Source organism: Suillus plorans (genome assembly GCF_016647745.1).
Source record: "Suillus plorans strain S12 chromosome Unknown HD556scaffold_47, whole genome shotgun sequence".
Taxonomy (NCBI): domain Eukaryota; kingdom Fungi; phylum Basidiomycota; class Agaricomycetes; order Boletales; family Suillaceae; genus Suillus; species Suillus plorans.
The window spans coordinates 252,398-267,891 of record NW_024537431.1 but is presented as its reverse complement, the minus strand read 5'-3'; the positions used below and the strand labels follow the sequence as shown (position 1 = coordinate 267,891).

The 15,494-nt window shown below is 48.3% G+C and overlaps 8 protein-coding genes across 8 annotated transcripts; 4 read left to right on the top strand and 4 right to left on the bottom strand.

Annotated features, from left to right (window-relative positions):
- Positions 1 to 75: 75 nt before the first annotated feature.
- HD556DRAFT_1241703 (uncharacterized protein) lies at positions 76 to 1,033 on the bottom strand (the record flags this gene model as incomplete). The annotated part of the gene is made up of 2 exons (XM_041298220.1): positions 76 to 584; positions 637 to 1,033. 2 exons carry the CDS (start codon positions 1,031 to 1,033, stop codon positions 76 to 78), a joined length of 906 nt encoding a protein of 301 aa, XP_041157759.1.
- Positions 1,034 to 2,274: 1,241 nt separating this feature from the next.
- On the bottom strand, positions 2,275 to 3,103 carry HD556DRAFT_1241755 (uncharacterized protein; the record flags this gene model as incomplete). The annotated part of the gene is made up of 3 exons (XM_041298224.1): positions 2,275 to 2,408; positions 2,462 to 2,526; positions 2,580 to 3,103. The coding sequence occupies 3 exons, from the start codon at positions 3,101 to 3,103 to the stop codon at positions 2,275 to 2,277; spliced, it is 723 nt and encodes a 240-aa protein (XP_041157758.1).
- Positions 3,104 to 3,495: 392 nt separating this feature from the next.
- HD556DRAFT_680615 (uncharacterized protein) lies at positions 3,496 to 4,479 on the bottom strand. Its single transcript, XM_041311289.1, has one exon. It carries the CDS (start codon positions 4,223 to 4,225, stop codon positions 3,683 to 3,685), a length of 543 nt encoding a protein of 180 aa, XP_041157757.1. The 5' UTR covers positions 4,226 to 4,479; the 3' UTR covers positions 3,496 to 3,682.
- A 3,407-nt stretch (positions 4,480 to 7,886) lies between these two features.
- On the top strand, positions 7,887 to 10,414 carry HD556DRAFT_1241681 (glyoxal oxidase; the record flags this gene model as incomplete). Its single annotated transcript, XM_041298217.1, has 12 exons — positions 7,887 to 8,054; positions 8,110 to 8,200; positions 8,253 to 8,314; positions 8,371 to 8,498; positions 8,612 to 8,692; positions 8,742 to 8,772; positions 8,821 to 9,176; positions 9,232 to 9,407; positions 9,457 to 9,639; positions 9,683 to 9,945; positions 10,002 to 10,122; positions 10,173 to 10,414. 12 exons carry the CDS (start codon positions 7,887 to 7,889, stop codon positions 10,412 to 10,414), a joined length of 1,902 nt encoding a protein of 633 aa, XP_041157756.1.
- Positions 10,415 to 11,030: 616 nt separating this feature from the next.
- Positions 11,031 to 12,201, top strand: HD556DRAFT_1241698 (kinase-like protein; the record flags this gene model as incomplete). Its single annotated transcript, XM_041298219.1, has 2 exons — positions 11,031 to 11,079; positions 11,138 to 12,201. 2 exons carry the CDS (start codon positions 11,031 to 11,033, stop codon positions 12,199 to 12,201), a joined length of 1,113 nt encoding a protein of 370 aa, XP_041157755.1.
- Positions 12,202 to 12,539: 338 nt separating this feature from the next.
- Positions 12,540 to 14,167, top strand: HD556DRAFT_1295359 (ras-induced vulval development antagonist-domain-containing protein). The gene is made up of 3 exons (XM_041299427.1): positions 12,540 to 13,073; positions 13,125 to 13,196; positions 13,246 to 14,167. The coding sequence occupies exons 1-3, from the start codon at positions 12,592 to 12,594 to the stop codon at positions 14,081 to 14,083; spliced, it is 1,392 nt and encodes a 463-aa protein (XP_041157754.1). The 5' UTR covers positions 12,540 to 12,591; the 3' UTR covers positions 14,084 to 14,167.
- HD556DRAFT_1389143 (uncharacterized protein) lies at positions 14,168 to 14,881 on the bottom strand. Its single transcript, XM_041303505.1, has 5 exons — positions 14,675 to 14,881; positions 14,574 to 14,614; positions 14,484 to 14,515; positions 14,332 to 14,430; positions 14,168 to 14,279 (listed from the first exon to the last, which is right to left on the bottom strand). Exons 1-5 carry the CDS (start codon positions 14,825 to 14,827, stop codon positions 14,182 to 14,184), a joined length of 423 nt encoding a protein of 140 aa, XP_041157753.1. The 5' UTR covers positions 14,828 to 14,881; the 3' UTR covers positions 14,168 to 14,181.
- A 202-nt stretch (positions 14,882 to 15,083) lies between these two features.
- HD556DRAFT_1241664 (ribosomal protein L39e) lies at positions 15,084 to 15,336 on the top strand (the record flags this gene model as incomplete). Its single annotated transcript, XM_041298214.1, has 3 exons — positions 15,084 to 15,142; positions 15,194 to 15,239; positions 15,289 to 15,336. Coding segments are annotated over 3 exons (153 nt in total), but the record flags the coding sequence as incomplete, so codon positions are not given.
- Positions 15,337 to 15,494: the final 158 nt, after the last annotated feature.

The following is a 15,494-nucleotide window of genomic DNA, read 5'->3' as shown; positions in this document are numbered from 1 at the left end:
ATGGCGGAGAGCGTGCTCTTAACTTTCAATCATCAGCGCAATGTTACTTCCATACGTGCACGCCTTGGCTCTTTCCTACATGATCTGATGGAGATGTGAAGAGCGGAATTTCTCGTCCAATCGTTTACTCACATAATTATGAATGTCCTGCGGGAAGCCTGAAGCCGACGACTGTGGCATCATTCCCTTGAATATCGCCTCGGGCAAGTTGCCCATCAAGCCGCCGTCATCTGAGCCGACGTCCAGTATGGATTGTTCATTCAGCGAATTTTGTGAGCTGTCTTCGTGCGACTGAAGGCTCTCGTGATTTGAGAGGTACGAATGTATAGGGTGTCTTTGCGGACAGATGGGCTCCAGTGAATTGTGATAAGCACGAGCCGTGTTTACGATGAAAGGTGAATTAGCTTGGTATGGACGACGTGGTGTCACAGAAGATGGGGGCGTGCATACAGGGACCGAGTACCGAAAGTGGTATATAGCAGAGAAGATAAGAACAGGGCGTCGACGGCCTAAGCACCTTGGCAGACAAGGTGCCGGGTCTGCAGGACGATACACATCATGAAGGATGGTGTATATGGTGGGGTCTTGTAGGAATAATTATACGTCTATTGCGTGTCAAGGTCGGAAGGTACGGACCTGGGGATTTGCACAAGAGTTCCCAATACCTGGGAACCAAGGCTGTTCCGTAGAGTACTGGGTTATCATCCGGTGGGTTCACAGAACCGGCAAAATATGGTCCAATACATTCGAGTTTCGTGTCCTCGCTGTGTATGGGTGCGCCATCCAATAATATAATATAGGATGACTTGCCAATGACGACAGAGGTCGAGACGAAAGTTACAGTGGGATCAATATCCTTCATGCGACACGGCGTGTTCGAGTGGTAGAGCCCAATGGGGGACTGGTATAGAGTCGAAGATGAGCCACATGAATATGATGAGGATGAGCCCCAGCGCGAACTAGACTCTGGTAAAATGTCAATGTATACTGGAGTACGTGTGTCAGGAAGCTGGTTACGTCTAGATAATGGCATGGTAGAGCTGTCACGGTATTGCGGGGAAAATAGACGAACGTGTAGTTCTCAGGTCTCAGCGGTTAAGAGCTGGAAGATAAAAAGCAAATGGGTGAATTTATATCCGCCCTCAAGATGAGGAGAAAACCTCCGTGACCCGACTTCACTCCGCATAGGCAGATGTCTATCACTTCCAAGAGTAAACCAAAAATAGAATGACGCCTCGATGAATGCTCAAACCGGCGTCGGGGCAGATATGAACATTAATCCCATCCAAATCGGGTGCCTCCATGCCTATTTGTTATAACGATCTGTGGTTGCCCGCCTCGTGAAAGATATACCTGAAGATGAAGCGATAATCGATCGTGCAGGAATCAAGCTGAAGTTCGCGTTTCGCACGAGTCACTAGAGGGGTTTTAATTATTGGAGGCCTGGATTCGGAAAAGGGCCCAACGTGAGAGGCCTGGTAAGGCTGTGAGCTGTGATCTGCAAAAGGTGATATGGACCTTTCAGCATCATGATGGCCTCGAGATAAGGCGGCCATACAGGTTCAGTTACTATGATAACCCTTCCGAAGACTCAGAATGTTCTTTTGTCTAGAAACTTCTTGACTCGATGATTTTCAAATTAGCTGCGGAGGATTGGAAGCATATTTTGTCGCGCTGGATGGAGATGAGCAGCATTCAAGCTTCAGAACGCACCACTTACATGAGCATGACATCGCGCGAGCAGCGAGTGGTTTCCAACAAGACCACTCAGCGTGACACTGTCACGTACTAGTCTGTACATGCGGAGCCCCAAGTGTGCATACCAACAATTATGAGGTTAGGGTTCGAATTCACGCCATTCACAAATTATATCAAGTGTGTTACAAGTTGATTGCACCTAAATATGCGAGACTTTTCGGTCAGCTACATAGGTCAGGCGCACAGTGAATGAAATCAGCACTAGGGGGGAAATAGTGGGCAAATAAGTAATGAGGTCGAAGATACCGTAGGCTGCGGTTGGAAGGATAGCTACTGATATGTCTCAGAGTCTATCATATTAGGTTGACCTTCCTTGGCATCGGATCAACCCGATTGAGAAAATAAGTGTAAATAAAGCCAACAATGGAGTATGAATACTTGTACAGGTGGAAGTGAGCATATCCTCGGTGGATGGGTCCGAAGAAATGCCATGCTAGATGAAGATATACTGAACCCACAGGTGTGCGTTATGCGATGTTATTAACATAGCAGTGTCAAGTGATAGACCAATATGATTTACTGATGGTTATACCAAGAAACTGCCGGAACACGCCGAGGAACGATGATACGAAGGATCTGTCCGTCAAATTCTGCGCGCACTTGCGCCAGATCAGCGTCATATCCGAATAACACACGACGTTCGAAGTGCCCTGCATTAGGAAATAAGTACACTATAAAATGAATAAAAAGATCGACAGCTTACCGCCTTCAGGCTCCCATGAATCAGCAACGACGTGAAGGATGCGGCGCCTGCGAGTAGCAATCGTACTGAAAAGGTAATCAACGAACTTCCCATGAAGCACAAACCATCAAAAACTCACATGCCATCCCTTCTGAAGCCAGGGAGTCGCACAACCAGCCGATACTCCGACGACGAAGTCTCCACAGCTATCCAAGTATCTGGGGGAGGAGCATGGCAAAGAAACGAGTCGTAAGGAGCACGTCTATCGGCATCTTCTCCGCAGCGTTCAGCTTGTGTTGGCGGTGTCAAAATCACTGGTGCCTCGGGAGCAGGATACAGGCTTGAATTAAAAGATGATGCAGGCGGGTGCGTCTGGCTATCGGAGACATTATCGCGCGAGTAGGCCGGAGCAGGTGACGATGGGATGGGTGCGTTGGACAGAGAAAGGTGTTTAAATTGCAGATCATTGGGTGCTGCATTTGTTTGCGGAGGCACGGGCAGCGTTCGCCGCTCGGATGCCTCCGACGGTGATTGGCTGTTACTGGGGGAGGGCGAAGCAACAGTTACTGAACCATCCATCCGGGGCAGAACATTGCAAGGAGTTTGCGATGGCAAGGGCAGCCTCGCTATGGGATCATCATCTAGACAATTGGTAGGTTGCATAGACAGATGACCGTCAGGTAATGACGGAAACATAGGCGCCGCTGGTGCGGATTGAGTTTCCATACTATGTGACGAGAACTGCTGGCGAATAGTTGCTGAGGAAGTATCTGGAGTATCAGGTTGCTTGTTGCCCGAAAGATGCGAAGTGTTCATGTCTGGCGATGAGTCAGGGCTTGCGATTCTAGCCGGTGTATGTGGAATAGGCTGCAACTGTATTGATGGTGACAAATGAAGCAACCCGGTGGAGCTATGATCCAATCCTGTAGAGTCGTCACTGTCCGTGTAGTGTAAGACCCCGGTAAAGGATTGAGAAACATCAAGATGTACCCTTTCGAGCCAAATAAATTTGGTCTTGTGTTGGAAGCCGTATTCGGGAATGTATAGCCCGTTAACTGAGAAGGTAGAGAAACTTCTCTGGGCGAATGGAAAGAGGTGTGTCGCTTCGAAAAGGACAACCTACGAGATGGTGGCAGCGGGGAACGAGGAATGTGTAGATATTCTAGGAAAAATTGACATAACAACAGTTGAGCGAAATTTACTATTTGAGTTGAAAGTTACGAAGACAAATTGAATACAACATTAGGTCTTTAACCGTGCCGTATGACGATAGCACGGATATATCCGGTTCCTGGAGAGATCCGGAAACAGGCCCCATGGGAACGAACGAATGCAGAAGATCCCGGGGATTAAACCGCCACGAACAAATAAGAGACTAAGTAATAAGCATGTCGACGATACACGCCAGTAGTATTGAAAAATCAAGAAAGCGAGTTTGAGTTGAAAGCAGAGCATCGCCCAACGTCGATATGGTTTTGTTATGTGACCAAAAGAAACCAGATTGCTCAAGACTAGTGGCGTCCGAGTGGGAAACGCCATTGAGAGCATCATGACCACGTAACTCGCGGCGTAGCGCAAGTGAACAAAATGGAAAACATTGTCGATGAACAGACAGCGCCGATAGCGCTTCAGCGTCAGAGACAGCAAAGACAAGAAAAAGAAACTATTTAAAAGTGAGAGTTGTAAATGGTTCTTACCTGATGTACTACGTTTGTGGTTCCGGAAGACTGGGGATTTCTCTGAATGAGGGGGAGCGTCAGACGATGGGTTTCCATTGCTGCGCATCGTCTGGAGTAAGTTGACAGAGCGTCTCTGGAACAAAGGGTGGGCGTAGTCTGAAGATCGATGCTGGATGATTTATGCGATCAGCAGGTTATGAGCGTCAGAATCGAGGCCGGTAAAAAGGAGCGAAGCAGGAAGAGATGGGATTCTTGTGCGGCTTTGTCACACTCAGCCACTAAGTAGGTCAACTGTGGTAGTTGATTCATATGCGGCGAAAGGTGGCAGCATTATAGCGGGTGGAGCAGGTTTATGATAGGTGGCGTGAGATCCCGAGGAATGTCGTAGTGACGTCACAATCTTAGTCATGATCGAATATTCGGAAATGTTGGACTCATCCAGCAGATGCGATTTTGTACGGATGCATCATCATTTCAATTCTTCTTATCGAACCGATGACGGTAGAAGAAACTTCACATTAATGTATACATTGACGCGAGTTGGCCACGAAAATATTCAGGAAACGGTCGGCGTTTGCCGATTTAAACTAACTTGAGGGAGCAGCGCCCTGGTTGGACCCATCCGTCTGGTTGAATATGGTTCTGGCTGATCAGTCTCCCGCGATTAGTATTTGATTTTGACCCCGGCATTCCAAAAGTAGTTTTCTAACCACAACCTTTAGGTTTAGAAGAGAATCCCTCATTTTTTTCACTCCTTGCTCCATCTAAAGCCGATCATCGTAGGTAGCTTATCAACCAACCCTCAGTCTACCCACTCACTTGCTCTTGGCTGATTTAATTTTCATGGCCGCTGCTTCAGTCAATCATTGTTCGCGTACAAAAAATGGAAAGAGGAACTGATACGAGAACATTAATTCCATGTCGGTTCAGAACTCCTTCACTCCCTTGCCAAAATTAGGCATGCAGCTACTTATGTTCAGGTACACTACTTGCTATGAATATTCTCGTACTAATACCTAACTTCTCTGCGGACATAGGAGCTTACCCCGAGACATAACACATATTTTGGCATCACAGCATGTCTACTGCTCACACTTTTACTACAGACAATTAGACACGTGCGTATCACCCAAACGCGCACCTGCGAACGGTATAGGTAAGCATTACTGTTGAAAAATTTCCTTATGCGGAAAGCTTGCATGATATAGCTTCACAAGTCAAGCATGAGTTTCATAAAGTGGAGACCGCGGCGCTCTTTAGATGCGTATGTCTGGGCAAGACTCTCATATCAAATTGGTACGTTTGGTACCCTGAAGGAGGATGTGAACACATGTGGAACAATCAAGGTCCTTCTTGGATACGCAGGTTTCGCCGCTGAGCGGTTGAGTACTTCATGTGACATGTATTGCCTTGGCGCCAAGCTCAGGATTTGCGGCTGAAAAACTATCCCTTGCACGGTAAACTATGTTGAATCATCAATTAAATATGGGAACTCAACAAGGAGTTGCATCAGACAGCAATGGGAGGTGGATATTAGGAAGCAATCGCTATGCCGCCGAAGTTCAAAACGGAAGACGTTTTCCACTTCGGAATAAGTGCGGAAGTCGTGTTTATGTGTTCTGACGCGCATCTCATCTATTCGGGTGCGTTCCTCGCGTCTCCTGGAGCAAACATTATTGCCAATAGTCGTGCCTGGGTAGTTGCCGTCGTTTCGCGCATCTGCGTGTCCCAGCGCGATGTGAACGAATATTGCTCTCAGCACTTATGCACATACCTGAGTGGTGGATGTCTCAGCTAATACCATGACACGTCTTCTACTCCACCACGGTGACAGATTTAGCTTCTTGCCATCACATCACTATCTTAGGTCTCAGTTATAGGAGCTTGCCTACATGCAGCTAGTCCGACAGTTCAGAACGTTCATAATCCGGTGACATCATTCATACTACTGAATCTTGAACGTGCTAGCTTCCGAAACCGATGAGACAGGAATCCGAGTACATCGTCTTAGGGCCTGGCATACCGATTGCACTGCTCTCATGACGGCAAAGGCCGACCGAACAGCGCGGAATCATATTCTGATCGGAAACTTGAGGTACAAAAGAATTTTGCTAATCCGAGCGGATCTAAGAACTTTCATTTGTGAATCCGGCAGGAGCCGATAAAACGGCTTGGGACCATCATTTGATGAGGGGAAGGTGTGGGGATACCCTAGGAAAGGCATTCTCGTTGCAGGAATTTCCCGTCTTAGTGTTACGAGATATCGGTGAACGACAGGTCATGTCAGCATGACATCCCTCGGACTGTTTGACGGGAGTTATGCCATGAGATCAGTGCTCAACTCGGCGTTTGTTACCAGAGCCTTGGACCGTTCTCACTTCACCAAGGTACATGGGTGAAAGGTTTCTGTGGAACACTCACTCAGTTACGGTGCCAGTGTGTTCTATTACTCATGATCTTGTACTTACTGAGGAGCAGTGGCCGACACGGGGTTCTTGTTGACGTCTTGTATCCACCGTGACTGTCGGTACTCTGCAGTCTTTGTGAATGATACGTACCGCAGAAGTCGGGCTTTCAACGTTCCAACGCTGGTTTCCAGCTGCGCATCGGTTCCAATGACGTCATGTGATGCGAGGGGAGGGATCAGTTTTGGAGGTGTTCGCGATCAGGTGGAGGTGATACTCAGCTAGCAGACTCATATGTTCCGTATCCAGCGGAGGGGCGACGCTCGGCAGTGGCACTGGTCGATCCATCGAACGGGTTTAGAATTATGCAAAACTTCAGTGGCGTCGGCTAGGGTCAACTTTTGCGCGGTCTGCTTAACTCCATGGTGCCCGGCCATCAAAAGTGGACCAGTATTATGAACGAACATTTTCCTTCGATTGACTGGCCTGCTAGAAAATATTCTGGTTCATACCGGAGTGCCCTGGAATTTGAAAACGACGTCACCGCTGAGTCTTGACCGCGTTGCCGACAAGGTGCTAGAAAATCGAACATGGAGGACAATCGCGTGTAGTGCCGAGTAAGTTTATGTATGACAGGCTTGAGCTGGAACTGGAACGACTTTTCTTCTGAATTATTCAATTGGGGTCTGGGGATGACTGTAGGAGCCAATTTAGAATTTTGTGCAAGTCGATGCGCAGTGAAGTCGTTGCAAACGCGTAGAGTATAGCTACTGTATGTAATCACCGACGTTTTAAGGTTTAAGCCAAATTTTCGGCTGGTTCCGAGTCGAGCTAACCAAGTCCAACAGCCAAGAGCTCACACGTCAACTTGACAATTGTCACTGCCGTAACCCACTGCCAGCAGCTGTATGGCACTCTCGGAAACCGTTATCTTGATATGCATCGTGAGGACCGTACCAGAGGTTATACTATGCTAAGGAACGACTGCCTTCTTTCGAGATGTCTGGCTGGGGGAGACTACAGAAAATATCTGTGATACACAGTGACATTCTTGCCCTGTAAGAAGTTCCATTACAGTATTGATTCAACTTGTCGAGCTAGCAGGCGTTCTACTTGCGTTCTACCACCGCCACTACTTCAAAGCTGCCAGTAACGTCTCACAAACGGGACTCCGAGTTGGAGCGCCCGCCTATAATTGTACTTTTCTAGGCGGTCCTTCACCGGCACAATATCGGCTGGTGGTAGATACTCGACTTGGACCGTTCTTGGAATGCTGTTCAACGTTATGTGATACATATTTATATTTATGTCTGGTGCATCTAGTCAACTGTTTTTCTTCCCTTCTGCCGCCGCCCTCCCGCCATGGTTCTGCTTACTTCTCCCAAGCAGACAATATCTGAACTCGTGTTATACCTTCTCTGCGCTGCTGGATATGTGCGTGCGGCGAGGAACGCACCTGGCCAGCCCAAACAGGCAGTGACGGTCAACGCGTTTGAGATCGTTGGCAACAGCATCGGCAGTGGCCAACAGGTACGTCGGCCCGCCGGTCGCTGCTTCACTTTCCTTGACTAACATTTGACCTTAGGTATTCTTGGGTACTGAAGACAAGGTCTATATCGTTGACAAAACAGAAAACAACCCGACACAAATCAATGGCCACCCTGCATGGGCTGCAGGTTTGTATTATTCTGTGACGTTTAGTTCTAATATGTTGATTATCTCCTCTAGAATGGTCTGTCAGCTCCGAACAAACGCGTCCCATGGATGTTATTACGAATACTTTCTGCGCGGTGAGCTTATCCTGTTTCCCCCTTGATCCGCATAAATATTTACGATAATCGGTCAGGGAGGAAGTGTTTTAGGCAATGGGACGTGGCTCAATGTTGGTGGTAATCAGGCGGTTACTTATGGTGGTGATGCTGCCACGAGCCAACTCGGCGGAGCTCCCTATGACGATCCTGATGGCCGACAATCGTATGCAGTCTTTTTCTTTCTTATATATCAGGCTAATGGTCATGCCACGCTGCACCTCAGTATTCGGTACAAACTTTTTATCTGACATGGCAAATTATTCTGAACCATTTTAGGATGCTCAACCCGTGCGATGGCGGTAACTGCGATTGGTTTTTGGCTGCACCCATGACTACAAGGCGTTGGTATCCTACCCTGTGAGTATCTTTGCCAACGTGTCACCCCGCACTAACGTCGCGAATGCAGTGAAACGCTTCAGGACGGAAGCATCATTATTGTACGTTTTTCACACTTCGATGTATTTTTGATTTGCTAACCCCCATAGGTTGGAGGATGCATGAATGGAGGTTACGTTAACGATGCATCACAAAACAACCCTACGTACGAGTTCTTTCCCAGTCGTGGTCAGCCAGTTCTCTCGCCCATCCTTCAGAATACGCTCCCTATAAACTTGTACCCTCTTTTATGGCTCCTTCCATCTGGAAAACTCTTTGTTCAGTCCGGCTGGAAAACGGTCCTGCTTGATATGGACCAAAATATGGAAACTCCATTGCAGGATATGCCAGATGCCGTCCGTGTATATCCTGCGAGTGCCGGAAGCACGATGTTACCATTGACCCCGGACAACAACTACACGGCGTCGATCATGTTCTGTGGTGGTAGTAACATCAGTACTGCGCAGTGAGTCCATATTCCAGACCGTATGTCTCTAGGTCGAATTAATACATGAATGCAGATGGACCCAAAACTGGGACATCCCTCATTGGCCAGCGTCTTCCTCCTGTGTGCAGATCACCCCCGACCAATCCCCGAATTACGTTGAATTAGATGCCTTGCCGAACGGTCGAACGATGGGAAACTTGATTCTGCTTCCTGATGGAAGGGTCTTGTGTTTGAACGGCGCGAAGATAGGTTAGTGCCAGAAGGCTTCTGACAATCATCTTGTAATCTTGAATTACAGGTACTGCCGGTTACGGAAACACCACATTTACTATCGGCCAGTCGTACGCTGACCAGCCACAATTGACGCCGCTCGTGTATGATCCAAAGGCACCAGCTACCGAACGTTGGTCTCTTGATGGACTTTCTTCGAGTACCATTCCACGCATGTATCACTCCACGGCTACCTTACTTCCAGATGGTAGTGTTAATGTAATCAGACCAGAGCTTCGCTAATTTTTTTCTAGGTTCAGTCTTCGTGGCAGGGTCGAATCCCAACAGTGACGTGAATACCACCGCCCCCTATCCTACCGAATATCGAATCGAGCAATTCTATCCTTCGTATTACAACCAACGTCGGCCAGAGCCTCAGGGTCTGCCGAACCAGCTCTCTTACGGTGGCTCCTATTTCAATGTTTCATTGACGCTAGCAGACCTTTTTGGTAATGTGGACAACATCCAAACAGCAAACGTTATTGTTATGAGGACCGGGTTCTCTACGCATACAATGGTACGATAGACTCAGTTGCTTATTTTTAAAATTGATTCATGATTCATCCGTTACAGAATATGGGCATGCGCTCGGTACAGTTGCAGAGCTCCTTTACAGGAAATAGCGATGGAAGCGCAGTTCTTCATGTAAACCAGTTGCCCCCCAACGCAGCCATCATGCCTCCTGGTCCTGCACGTACGCCTTTGAATCCTCTCCCTAATTTTTGGATGCTGAGCTCCCAGTAGTGTTATTTGTTGTCGTTAACGGTATCCCCTCCGTCGGTATTCAGGTCATGTGCGGGTCTGGCAATATTGAGAAACAGACGATGATGCCTGTGCAAAACCTTCCAACCTCGGGTATTAATTCACAGCAGGCGGCGGGACAAAAGCAGATCTCTGGTACAAGCTTCTTGGTCCATTCTGCCAGAGATTGGTTGGTCTTTATGATGAAATACGTTGGAGTGGTCTCCGCTATCTTACTTTTTTGAGCTAGCGAAGCTGACGCGCCTCGTGTTTGCTGTACCTTTGCATAATACTTTACATTACTTTCGACCATTTGCATGACTTTTTAGACACGGACGCTACGTCGCATACCCGTAGTCGTGTACATTGACCATAGAACGCCCGCGTATTTGTTCGTAATATGCCTGAGCGTTGCCGGTATTCGGATACCGGATCGTGCCAAGATGCTAAGGATGGTTGGTTGGAAATAATGAATATACATACTTGAGCCGACTTTTCCGAGTTCTCAGCTTCTCATGCAAGCAGTGCTAGTGAAGGTGCCAGTGCCTTGGATAATCTAGTGTAACTTATGCTTAAGCTTAGTGCTTAAATAAAGATTGCGGGGAAAGTCATAAGGTCAATAATTTTAACGTTAGTGTGGGGCAAGTGCGGCGGAAACATGGTACCAAAATAAGGTAATTTGATTATCTCAACGTCTCAGATTGCGGCCAAGTATTTAGCTGGTATAAATACTCAATTCACGTTCGTGCCAGCATGCAACGTTTGCAGCAACCACTATCACGGGCTCCTACAACTATACTCGAAGCTTATCCGTCACCTGCTCCACGTATGCCACAGTCACCTCTTGTGCAATCCGCCAAAATGCACGTCAAGAGGGTGACACTAACGTCCAAGAAGAACTGGTGGATGGGTGAGTCGCTAAGGTTTGCATATATAATCGATTTATTGACTTTTATGTTGCATTGCAGTCGAGCTAGATCAGGAGGATGAGAAGCCAGTGCATCCGTCTACCAAGTCGTTCGCGTCATCAGAAGAAACCACAGTAGTACCAGACAATGGCCTTTTCAATCAAAAGGTTGAGGGAGAGAAAGTAAAAGAAATACCATCTCCCAACCCCTCGATACCTGTGTACAATCCACCACGGCACCCAACTTCGATATTTTCCTTCCCTACGCCAACCGCTTACTCTGCACCACCAAACCCTACCGCGAACCTTGCTCCTGTGGCACAAGGTTCCGCTTCTGAGCTGTTCAAGTGCGTCGTCAAGAAACCTGACGTTGTACAGCTTGAGATCAACGGAGAGATGCAGTCAAATGCATCAGATGTGACAACACAATTCCTCGCCGAGCTGCGCGTATATACCACGGTATCGCGACACCGCAATATCACCGCATTTCTAGGCTGTTTGGAGAACGTTGGTATGGTGTTGGAATACATCGACGGACGAACACTATATGAGGTCATTCGCTTGAAACCAGCTTTAACCCGAAAAAAGAAAACCGACTTTCACAACCAACTTCTCGACGGCCTTACACACCTACATTCATTTAGACTGAGTCACGGAGACCTCTCACTGTTGAACATTCAAGTGACGCATTCCTCCGATACCATCAAGCTTTTTGACTTTGGACGTTCTGTGTCTATGGACTCGGTATTCATCTCGCCATCAGATGAACCTGTTGATCCTTTCCAATACATTGCACGGACAGGGCCGGCCGCAGCAGTAGCACCGCAAAGGAAGGTGGAGCAAATACACCCAGGTACAAGGCCATTCGCGGCTCCAGAGGTCCTCCGTGGGGAATGTCAGGATCCGCTATTAGCTGATGCCTACAGTTTCGGGATGATACTCGTCGCGATTGACCGCGTCGAGGTAGTTGACCTCAAGCCTTGGGAGCAACGGAAGGATGTGGTACCAGAGAGCCTCTTTGAGGGGTGCGAGGTATTTGAGGAGTCCGCGCGTCAATATCTCAGGCGGTGCGACACCAGGAAGAGGCTTTCAAAGCACGACATGATGATGTTGGTGGATGAATGAGTTTCTGTGCGCTTTTTTTTGCAGCTCCACAACCCCCCTCACTCCAACAGGACGACATCGAGCTCCGCGAGCCGATACCCCAGCACAACACCGCAGTTCAATTGCATCTTCGGTGTACTTGCACATTTTCCATTCTTGATGGCCAATATCCATCTTAAATTTACATTCTGTATGACTACTACTAATCTCTGGACACCACTCAATCCGCACACACTCATCACTGTATATATCACAATGATTAGCTACGTTCTGATACCGAATAATGGATTTTCCCTACTTTACATGCACTTTCCGTAACTTTGTAACCAGCCTTCCATAAAAGAAACTTGATTCCCACGCTTGTCTTTACATCCTTGACTTTCCTCTCCCGCATCTAAGTAGTCACTAAACATGGCGACCGTACATCCCTCACGCATGGGTTTGGTCCCACAAGACCCAAAAGATACTTCTCTCGCCCGCAGACGTGCACGCTCCCCTTCACCTCGAGCACGTAGCCCACCACGACACAGTGAACGAGAAAGAGACAGCGGCAGAAACCGAGCGAGGGACCGCAGTAGAGAACGCGAGAGAGACAAAAGGAGGGACAATAGTACGCATAAGGACAAGGATGGAGGGGATGTAAGAAAAAGAGACGATGATCCACGGCAGCAAAGCCTCAACCCTGACCGAGGACGAGATCGCGAGAGGGACCGCAGCAGAGAGCGGCGTCGGGGAAGCCCTGAGTACACTGACTACAAGCGCCATGCGACGCCTCCACCTACCGAGGCTCCGTGGCGGAATCAGGAGAATCTGTACCCCAACCGACAAGGGAGGGATCGACCACCGCATGCTGGTGGGTCGTATGGTGGCGGGGGGAGCGAGTATTTGGAGAGGTACGTTTCCAGTCATTGAAATCAGTAAGTGATGTATTGAATTCAATACAGTCGTCGAGCACAAAGAGATGCTTCGACACTAAGCATCTGGCCTCCTTCTCCCAAGGCTCCAACGAGAACACTGTACGTTCATTTTGCTGCTTAACATTTGGTATACTAAAATTACATTCAGTTCACCTTCTCGCGATACAAAATCACGCAAATCTAAACGTGACCAGTCATTAACCCCCACTGACTCCTCTGACAGCGAGGATGGACGCAGGCGGAAGGAACGCAAAGACCGAAAACGTGCGCGGAAAGAGAAAGACAGAGCTGAACGACGGGAGAGGAAAGAGAGAAAGAATCGAGCACCTAGCAGACACCGGAGCTACGACAGTGCAGAAGAAGACCGAGAGAGAAGCAGGCGAAGCAAGAGCAAGAGTTATCACCCTCGCAGCCCAAGTCCTAGTCGTACCCCATCGCCCCCTCGTGCATCTGAGGAGGACGAATGGGTGGAGAAACCCGCAGCTGCACCATTCGCCTCTTCGTCCTCAGTCGATCAGAGCCTTAGCTCTATGCCACCACCATCCACTATCCCATTACACTCTGGAGAGGCGATGGACGAGGACTCTGATGAAGATGTCGGACCCCAACCGCTTCACAAGGTTACGATGAAGAAGTTCGATGAACGCGCTTATGGTAGTGCTCTACTTCGCGGTGAAGGTAGCGCCATGGCTGCCTTCTTACAGGATGACACGGACTCGCGTATTCCACGTCGTGGTGAAATCGGTCTCACCTCGGACGAGATTGCTCAATTCGAGTCAGTTGGCTATGTAATGAGTGGAAGCCGGCACAAGCGCATGAACGCAGTGCGTATGAGGAAGGAGAACCAAGTCATTAGTGCAGAGGAGAAGAGGGGCATATTGAAGTTGCAGAAAGATGAGAGGCAGAGACGGGAGACTATACTAAGGGAGGAATTTAGTGAGCTTGTGACCGAGAAGCTTAAGGAGCCGCAAGTGCAGCCCAAGTGAAGGCTGTTATTTAGCTCATCCAAAGCGTTCGCGTACATGTATTTGACCCACTGGCACAACTAATATCAGTGCTTGCATGACCATTGACCATTAATTGTCTACAATTCTGAACGAGAATTTTTCTGCAGGCTAACAAGCTCGACGTCAAAGACTAAGGCGGAATGTGGAGGGATAACACTGCCAAATCCACGTGAACCTAATGGACCATGGTTGAGTATATACCTCACAGATTGCCAGAATAAACCAACCGTAAGCCATGTCTGAAGGAATCGTCAAGGTACGCCTTTCGTTGAGGCACATGCCTTGGAGACCCTCGTCCCATCCTTTGATAACCTGACCAACACCAACTGGATAAATAAACGATCAGCAAGGTACCTTGAACGCAAACTGAATGACTCACGTTTGATAGGTAATGGTTGGCCTCGGTCGACACTATACAAAGATGATTATAATTAAGTAAACGACAAACAAAGAGAAGGCCGTTGCCGACCTTGAATCAAACTTGCTACCGTCGGAGAACAACGTCCCAGTCTGTATTTCATGCCGCATGTTAATTCATGCGACATAGTCAACTCGCGAACCAAAACTCACGTAGTGTACCTTTATGGCATCACCGGTCTTGGCAGTTGTAGGGCAGTCCTCAGGCAAGTAGGTGACTGAAATCTGCAGCTCCTTCGGCGGCTCGGCGGCCAGCGTGCACACCGCCAAAGCCAACATTGAGAGCCAAAATTTGAGGAACTGCATAGGAACACACTAAAGTTCGTGTGGGTGCGTATGTACGAGTTTAAGTCTCGTCACTGTCGGATACCGGAAGCGTGGGGCGAAGAGCGGCTAATGCCGTGCATGCCGCTGAGTCAGCAACTGTATAGTGAGTTCACGATGATAACCTTATTTTTCATCACATCTCATCACAGCGAGGAACGACCCCCGACATCGACAATAATGGTGAGTTGTGACGTTGATCACTGCGCCATGTACTGACAGGTGAATTTGCTTCAAGCCTTCCCAAAAGTCCTTCAGAACGAAGCGTATCCTCGCCAAGGCCGGCCGTCAGAACAGGTGAGTGGGGTGTATTGATGCCTTTACGCCCCAGTCATAAACCACTTCCAGGCCTATCCCTCAGTGGTTCCGTCTAAAGACGGACACTAAAATTCAAGTATGTGCCGAGGTTCTTGGGAGCTGAGAGCGTTGCTGATACTTTGCAGTACAACGCTAAACGCCGTCACTGGAGGCGCACCAAGCTCAACATTTGAGCAGCCTTCTCTTTCTTTCATTCTCGATGTTTTTGGCGCTGTGAAGTTGAGGCAGAGACAACACGGAGAGACGCACCACACCAATGCAACGCAGCATGTATCACCCCTTACTGGCATATTATGGCTATACAACCACCTCCGCATGCAAATATCACCTT